We start from the raw sequence: 8,333 nt of genomic DNA, 5'->3' as shown, positions 1-8,333 counted from the left end.
AATTCAGTTTTAAATTACTGTAAAAAAAAAAAAAGCTGTGAATAATAGCAGGGGTAGACTGATCTGAGATATTGTGAAAACACTTTCACAACTGTGGTGTTTTGTTTTTGTGTGTTTGTGTGGCTACTAGAAGACACCTTAAGTGAAGTTTTGGTTCTGCTTTCACAGCAAATTTGTAACCAATATACTTTAAAAAAAAACAAAAAACTGTTTATTCAATTTTGTTGTCTAGTTAGGTAAGTTTGAAAAAAGATACCATTGTATACAGAGTGCAGAATATTCCACAGACCTGAATAGTGATATTGATACAAATCTACTTACTTTTAATAACTTTTTTAAAGCGTTTGCATACACTAGTGCTCTTGGAACAGATTCTTGCTTGACCAAAGTACTCCTGTTTAGTTTTGTGGCATGGTTTATATCTATTCAGCGTAAGATTTTGTTAGGTGTAAAAATGACATGTCATTGATAATTATTCTTGTTCATTGGGGTTCATGAGAGCTGCCATTTTGATTTGTTTACATGAAAAGAGTCTTAATTCTTACTGATTTACTTCACCTGTTACTCTAGTACCTATGAAAGTAACTTCTAAACAGAGTTAAAACTTTCACTGGTTATGTAGAAGTGGAACTATCAGTAAGCTGGAGGAAAAAAAAGACACACCTTAATCTACTATTAAAATAAGCAGAACAATGACACTTTATCTGGAAGATCCACCATTCTGCAAAATAGCCTTTGTCTGCCGTTATTAGTGAACACATCCCACTGATACACTGGAGCCTTTAGGCCAGGGCACTACTAATGTGTGTATTAAAGCAAATCCCAATACTTAACATATCGTATCATCATGTACTTCACAGAATAAATTTACAAGGAAAAAAAAGAACTTTTTCCTTCTTTCTATATTGCTTCCTGTCTCAAATTTGCTAAAAACTGTATAAACAATTTTAAAAATACCTAAAATCAATAGGTATTTTCAGTTTTTAAAATTTTTAAGTGCAACAATTGTTACTGAACATGATTTTCCCCAGTTTTTTTCCCCCCTCTTGCATCTAAGCCACAGAAAGATGAGTTTATGATGAAAGTACTAGATCAGTGGAGTATGGGCACCTTTTTAAGCTCATTGGCTTAATAATGGAGAGACAAAATTGTACATTGCACTTTCATAATTTTTCTGATTAGAGCTCAAACTGCAGGATCTGAACTCAACATTTCTGCATTGAATTGTTCATTTCAGGCATGCAGGAGAGAAAGTGGCACTTTCCATCCTCAGCTGGAGCTGGTACAGGATAGAATTCCCAGAAATACAAAACTTTCCAACTTAGCTTCTCCTCAGCTTCTCAAAGAGCAATGATTTCTCATGGTCCATGTTCATAGCATCAGCAGAAATTGTGGGTTTAACAAGGTAATTTGACTTCCATGATGTTTACACTCAAGTGTAAATACAGGTTCCTACAGATGATCCTAAATTCAGTCCCCCATAAAAAACTGAGGTAATAACACATCTTTCTAGGTGAAAAGAGCTTTTTCAGAAATAAGAAATAGCCTGGAGCAGCTAGAATCCTGTGCCATGGATTCTGGAATTGAAGCCAGGTGTTGGTATTTCCTCTCTCCCTCATTTTAGGCCAAGCGCAAGGTAAGGGGATTACACTTTACCCTCTATTTGTATTTAGCTCAATAAGCTACATTTGAAACTGGATATAATTGGGGGTGGGGGGTGGGGGGGGAAAACAAATTTGACAGTTCGTTTCTCATTTGTAAGGATTTAAAGACCTTGGGGGAAGGGGGGGGCGGGGAGGAGAGGCAGGTTTACTTTGATGTGCTAGGAGATGATATACCAGAGATTACAAGATTTAAAGATAAGGTTATTCTGGGAGTACTGGTGTAGGGCTCAGAATGGCAGTCCACTCACAGAACCCCAAGCCTTCTGCATAACTTATTTTTCTATTTGTGGGGGAGGGAAGGGGGCAGTCCACTTACAAATTAATTCATACAGGGAAACTTGAAATTGTACATGTTCTTTCAGTCTATAATTTTATGAAGTGCATACTTTTAAATATTGTTTGTCAGTGAGAAGGTTCTATCTGGTGACAAATGTTTATATTTCTTATGGCTGCCTTGTAAAGATTAAAAAATGTACAATAATGAATTTCTTAATATGAAATAAGGAGTAAGATTTCTACAACTGGTACAGATTTTGATGTGAGCTGGTTTTTAAAATCTTAGATTAGTCACTTAAATAAAAACTTCCTTGCCTTTAAGCAAACAGTGTCACTACTTTTTCTTACCAGTGATATGGGAAGTATTAGATCATCATTGTACATGTCCTAGTAGCCGGAGGAACACTGTAAATAGAGGCTGTTTAGCACATCTAACTATCTGAAATAATACTTAGGCTGGACTTCTCACAAAACTCCAACGCTCCTTCCTTTTGAGAAGTCATATAAGAAAATATTTCAGTAATGACACACCATCTTTATAGAAGTAGTTTCAGTACATGCAAAGAATAACTTCAAGCTATTTTTCCATGCAGAAAGGTAGTTTAAAAAACCCCCAAAGCCACAACCCAAAAACTCACAAACTACAAGAAATTTGCTTGGAATGGGAGTTGTGGTCAGAACTCAAACAAGCCACTACTGTTTCATTAACTCCCAGTTAAACACGATGCTTAACTTTTGGTTTGTTCATATACAGAAAAAAAATGTTAGGCTTCTAAAATAATAGACAAATACTTTTAGTATACAAAGTACTCAAAACTCATGGCAATTGGATACCAGTCTAAAGACTACTATTACCTGTGATCACCCTTCATAAGTCTGTGGCATTTGCTCTGGCCATTCCTGATGGACAGTTCAACATTACGTTTCTTGTCCTTATTGTACAAGTTAATGTACAACCTAATGTACTTACAAGAAATGTACTTCTTGTTCTGAATGTACTTAATGTACAACATTCACTGCCTTATGAAAGTCACATTCAAGATGGTCCCTTATCTCAAGAGCAGATACTACACCGTGGTACACTTGAAAAGAGAAAGCAAAATACGGGAAGTTCGGAAGATACTTTGTCAAGAAAGATTATAAAATGCAATGCCTTGTTCAACATATAGAGTGCACCCTGTCAAGTGCTACACAGAGCTCTCCTCTTATATACGCTCATAAACTAACAATAGTTCCAGCCATCTGTGTCTAGGTACCAAGTGCTCAATGGAGTTTCTTTGCTTGCCTTCCAATAGCTTGAGGAAGTTTCCAAGATCGGTGTGCTGACTTTAAGTTTTGTGTCATTAGCTACTGGTAGTTTGATATTGTGTGTTGCCTGCAGAAGAACAAGATGACTGCCATTAGCATCACGAAGTAATCAAGGTTAATTAACTGGTTGTCAAGCTGGAATGTTAAATGTTAAAGCAAATGAACTGTTAAATGGGAGCAAGGAAGAGCTCTGGGATCTGTACACTTTCACTGCATAACACAGGAACACAAGCAAGAAAATATTTTGTTACTTTCAGTGAGCATAACTGGTAGTACACAAATTAAGTACTGCAATACTTCAACTAGCAACAGGAGCATTTCTTGTGATATAATCAAATTTATTAAAATGAAGAACATTAGATCAGTACATAGAGCTGGCAACTATAAACAGTTTGAGATCAAGGAAAAGGTGACAAGGGAGCTGTAACACTAAAACTCATGGCAATTGCATACCAGAATAGAAAGTCATATGCAAGACTGTAAGGGCACCTCCAAAAAAGTTTATTTTTCACCATTATTCCAGTAAGCAACCTACAAACCAGCCAGTGACAGAGCACATTGTATGGATCTACACATACAGGAGAACTGGACCAAACTGCTTAGTGGATGCAGTACACATCACTGTTTAAAGCTTCAGTTGAGCATTTGAAACTATTCTCACTTTTCCTGAAATGTTACAGCAATCAACTTCTTACACCTATCTTTGTTGCTCAAACAGGACATAGTACTGAGGCTGTAACTTTCCCTTTAACAAAAGGAACACTTCCACCATAATGGGTGAAGATACTCATGTCACAACATAGATCTCGTGAAGGTCATCGAGGCACTTACCTGGTAATGCTTCAATGAATTGACACTAGAAGTGATGTTTAGAAACTTAGAGCAAAGAATTCCTGTTCCCATCCATTTAGGTACAACTGCTGTGTTTAAAAATGCCAGCAATACAGGTATTAACTGCTGTTATTGTGATAGCATCATCCTAACTGCTAAGACAATGCTAAGGATGGAAAAGAAAGGCTGTAAAATTAGACAGCTCAGGGTAATTGTTCTGTCATGCTTCCTGATCCTCATTAGTAATCAGTGAGAACTGAGGTTGAGTGACAAAGACATTAGTACCAGTAGTTCTCCAGTCTGGGGTGAGAAAAGCTGCTGTTTGGATAGAAGCCCATGAACCAAGGTTTCACTAATCCACAATGCAAAGGTGGTTTTACAACTGCACAATGATCTGCTGTAGCAGAGACAGCCACAGTGAATATGAGGGAAGAATCCTGTGATTTGACATAATACTACTTTAAAGAAGCATGAGTTAATAAGCCTTTCTCTCTCCAAACAGCAGGTTTTCTCCCCACAGATGCATGCAGGTATAGACAAAATAAGTGAACAACTACTTTACCTGGTCGATACTATCTTCAGTTACAAATGAGAGAAACTGTCATATCACTAACAGATAGGAGAATATTAGGAGTGAGACTTAGTGAACTTTCAATAGATATTATCATTAACTTTAATACAAGATTTAACCTATAGTTATCTAGAAATGGTCCCATTGGTAAAAAATTGAATTTTTGGAATTATGTAGGATTTGAAGCCCTTACCTCTTTGTAGACAGAAGTACTTAATGCTAAGCCCTCTTTAGAGTATTTTAGGTACTTGACATTTAATTATTGAATGCTTGACATCAAGTGTTTTAAGAAAGAAAGAAAGAAGTTTAGGGAATTGTCCTGTGACAAGACTTCTGACCTTTAGTTTTTACTGTCTTAGTATGTCTAATTCAGAATGACATAACCTTTACAAACACAGCAGCCTACAACCTCATGGATTAACCAAGGTGTTGTACAAGAGGCTTCTGCACCCGCTACATTTTTGAGTTAGGAGTACCATGGACTATTTAACATAATGCTGCCTAATAAAAGGATTTTTCTTATAAATGTGCAGGCAGCAATGACAGTGTCAGTGCAATGGGATTTCTCCTGCCAGACTGGACTGGTATGTCTTTTAGACAGAGGCAGTGAGATACTGTTCTCACACAGGGTCAAAGGTAGCCTCTTGCTGGGAAAAATCTGACTTCCACAGCAAGAAACCTGAAGACAAGGAGAGCAATTAACAAGTTTTAGAAACTGCAAGTGCAACTGCAGATTTAATCTGCACAGTTATCTTGAAGAAAGAAAGGCTCTATTACATTACAGCTGAGAAAGTCCTGCAACTATTCCTCACCCTGAGTTACAAGAATCACAGCCTTCAATTGGCAATGTCTGAGTGGGAAGTAACCTGTTGCTAAAAGTTGAGGGACAGTTAGCAGTATTTACCTCTCCTCTTGCACAATGTCATCATCAAATGCCTGGGAGATACATTTCAACTGGCAAATCTCTGAGGAAACCAGCTCCAACTCGCAGTCAAACTCTCTGCAAACAGAACAGAATGACTATGTGACACTATCCAAGCCTCTATTCCTGCAGTAACAACTCTAGTTACCTCCAGACTTTACCCAGAGTTTAGGGTTGTTACAATTATGTTCTTAATTCCACTAACTACTTTGCATCTCCATTCATCCCCAAGACAGCTATCTTCCAGTTCAAACACTGGGTTCAGATTCGTGAAGTTTGGATTCAGCTTCTAGCTTTGACATTTCTCATGTGACTTTGACCAAAACAAAAACCTGTGTGTGCGTTATGAAGTACCTCCCTAGCTCACAACCCTTTATCTAATTTGTGTTAAATCTTTGAGGCAAGAATCTCCTATAAAGAGCTCAGCATAAGCAGAGCTATTCCAGGTATCTCTGAAATACAAAGAGCAACTTTGGAAAAGTTAGATTTAAGTAGGAGTGAGATGCATTGAGAGCATTTTTCTTTACCAGAATGGCATCGGCAAAGAACTCCAGTAATGTCTGTAGTGTCTGATGGTGACCGATGCTGAGAAACATGGTGTAAACTTATTCAGCGGGAGAGTGATTTTTAACAAGTTCTTGTCACAGCATAAAATTTAAGTTTGATGTTTCAGCTTTTTGCAGTGCGCAGTCCCTGTCTATAGAGGGACCTGTAACTATTTTCTTAACTATTCAAACAGCACTCTCTTTCAGGGGAAAAGGATAGCAACCTTCATACCTTGCCTTTCCCCTTACAAGATACTCTATTCACAGTAATATTTAAAAAAAAAAAAAAAAAAGTTTACAGAAGAATGTGACTTACATCTTTCTGCTGGCAGGAGAAAGTGATGAATAAGGGCTCTTCAGTGCTGCTGCTCTTCTTGATCTCCGGAGAGGGACAGCATCTTTGCCAAGCCAGGATGAGAAACCCCTCCATTCTCTATGTTCTGACACTCTTGTTGGCCTAAGCAAGGCTCTTTTGCTGGATCCTGGAGAGCCTTTGGAACTGGCTGCTGGAGTAACACTTTTCATATGGCAAGGGGTTTGAGGTGTAGTACTTTTTTTCTTGGTAGACCTGGTTGCACAGCTTCTGCTGAAGGATTCAGCTGGAAAGGTCACCATCGAGCGCACTGGGCTTTGGCAAGACTTCTGCATTTTCTGAAAGAAGCATTAGACAGACATGTTATGTTAAATGAACTCAATTAGCCTACAGTTTGGAACCAGAAAGGCAAGGAACATTTGAGCTGAATCCCTAGCTTTCATTCTCATATCAGGTTTAGTCTAGCATGAATGCTTCTCAACCCTCTGTACCCATTTGTGTTGGAGGAGTCATTTGCTCTCCCAATCCTTGGAACTTGTCAAAGACTTCAGCAGGCATTGGAACAGAGCTCCTGCTGCTCTTATGCAGGAAAGAGCCAGGCCCCATAACATATAATCAATGCAATTAAAATCAGAGGTCTCCACCAAATGGAAGTGCAAGCTTGAGTTTGCTACCCTGCTACCATCTAGCAGTTTTTGTCAGTCCAAATTTACATAGACTATAATCAAGAACAAGCTAATAAATAGTATGGGTACAGGAAAAGGATTAAAATTAAAAATCCAAAGTGCTACACATTTCTCAGAAACAATTCTTTGCAAGCAATGGCCGTCTCCACCCACCTTCCTCCTTGTGAGGGCTGCTCTGCCATACATGATGAAATATAGTAGGGGAAAAGCATTTATTTAGTAATAAAAGTTTTGATGAAACTACATCTCATATTTCTTTTTTTCACCTTCCTCCCTGTTCTACTAGATCCATCATTTGCCTGTCTACACTTCAGCAAGGACATTAAAGATTTTACTAATTAGTAGCTATGAGACAACCATTACAGCGTGCAACTGCATGGGAGAGAATCTCTGGAATACAGCATTCTGTACAGAGTCCAGAAATCTTAGTACTGAAGTTTAAGCAAAAAATAAATTCCACGCTCCACTGCAAAGGCACAGTACCTGGGAGAGTGTTCCAAAAGCATTTTTTGCTGTTTTTTTAATACGCTGAAGACTTCGGCACTTCTGTCTTGCTTCCTGACTTTCCCAAGTTGGGGTCTTATGAAAATTCAAGTCTACTTCCTTTAGTGGTACTCGCTTCCTGAGAGACATGCGGATGGTATTGAGAGAACTCAAAGAAGCCCTTCTCTTGAATTTGTCAGGTACAGGGCTCTCATTCTCATCGAAGTCAGCTAGGAGCTGGTGTTTCTGCCAGGCCATTCTTGCCTTGACATTTTGGTACACAGATACCATCTTGTTCCAGTTCTTGGTCAACCTTATTTCTAAAACAATCAGAAAGAAAGCAAGAATTAGACAAAGCAAGGTACAGAGCAGTGTGAAAAAGGAGAAATGGAAATTGTTATACAATATATTCAGTTACATTTGCCTGAAACAACAAAATCAGAGTTGAGCAGACTTTTACTTGGAGGCCTGAAGGAGAACAGCATTGATTTCTACAGCTATTTAGGTCTGTGCATGTCCCTGAAGAAGTCATATTGCATTTCCAGCACTGGACATCAGACCTAGTAAGCTGCAAGACTCAAGCTTGTGAGGTGGTAGAATGCTCTGTAGCTGCAAGTTTCTTGTCGGTGTCTCAGATTGGGTCTTATATTTCAAATTTTTGCCTTCATTAATCAAAACAGTCTTCCACTGTCAGACAGGTTTACACAGCACCTCTTTTCTCCTGCCTCACTTGC

The 8,333-nt window shown here is 38.3% G+C and overlaps 1 protein-coding gene across 1 annotated transcript; it reads right to left on the bottom strand.

Annotated features, from left to right (window-relative positions):
- Positions 1–3,287: 3,287 nt before the first annotated feature.
- Positions 3,288–7,890, bottom strand: PIMREG (PICALM interacting mitotic regulator). The gene is made up of 4 exons (XM_010164857.2): positions 7,600–7,890; positions 6,434–6,768; positions 5,555–5,650; positions 3,288–3,315 (listed from the first exon to the last, which is right to left on the bottom strand). Exons 1-4 carry the CDS (start codon positions 7,888–7,890, stop codon positions 3,288–3,290), a joined length of 750 nt encoding a protein of 249 aa, XP_010163159.2.
- Positions 7,891–8,333: the final 443 nt, after the last annotated feature.

This window comes from Antrostomus carolinensis, unplaced genomic scaffold (assembly GCF_000700745.2).
Source record: "Antrostomus carolinensis isolate BGI_N321 unplaced genomic scaffold, ASM70074v2 scaffold4313, whole genome shotgun sequence".
NCBI classification, from domain to species: Eukaryota; Metazoa; Chordata; class Aves; order Caprimulgiformes; family Caprimulgidae; genus Antrostomus; species Antrostomus carolinensis.
Note: the sequence above shows the minus strand (reverse complement) of the source record. Positions and strands in the feature narration are given on the sequence as shown.

Bases quoted from the DNA above. Each gene is read 5' to 3' on its own strand.
- PIMREG (XM_010164857.2), bottom strand. From the start codon at position 7,890: ATGGTATCTGTGTACCAAAATGTCAAGGCAAGAATGGCCTGGCAGAAA. The intron at 6,769-7,599 runs GTACTGTGCCTT...TGCTTCTTTCAG, and splicing joins CTTTTGGAACACTCTCCCAG to AAAATGCAGAAGTCTTGCCA. The intron at 5,651-6,433 runs GTAAGTCACATT...TTCTGTTTGCAG, and splicing joins TCTCCTGCCAGCAGAAAGAT to AGAGTTTGACTGCGAGTTGG.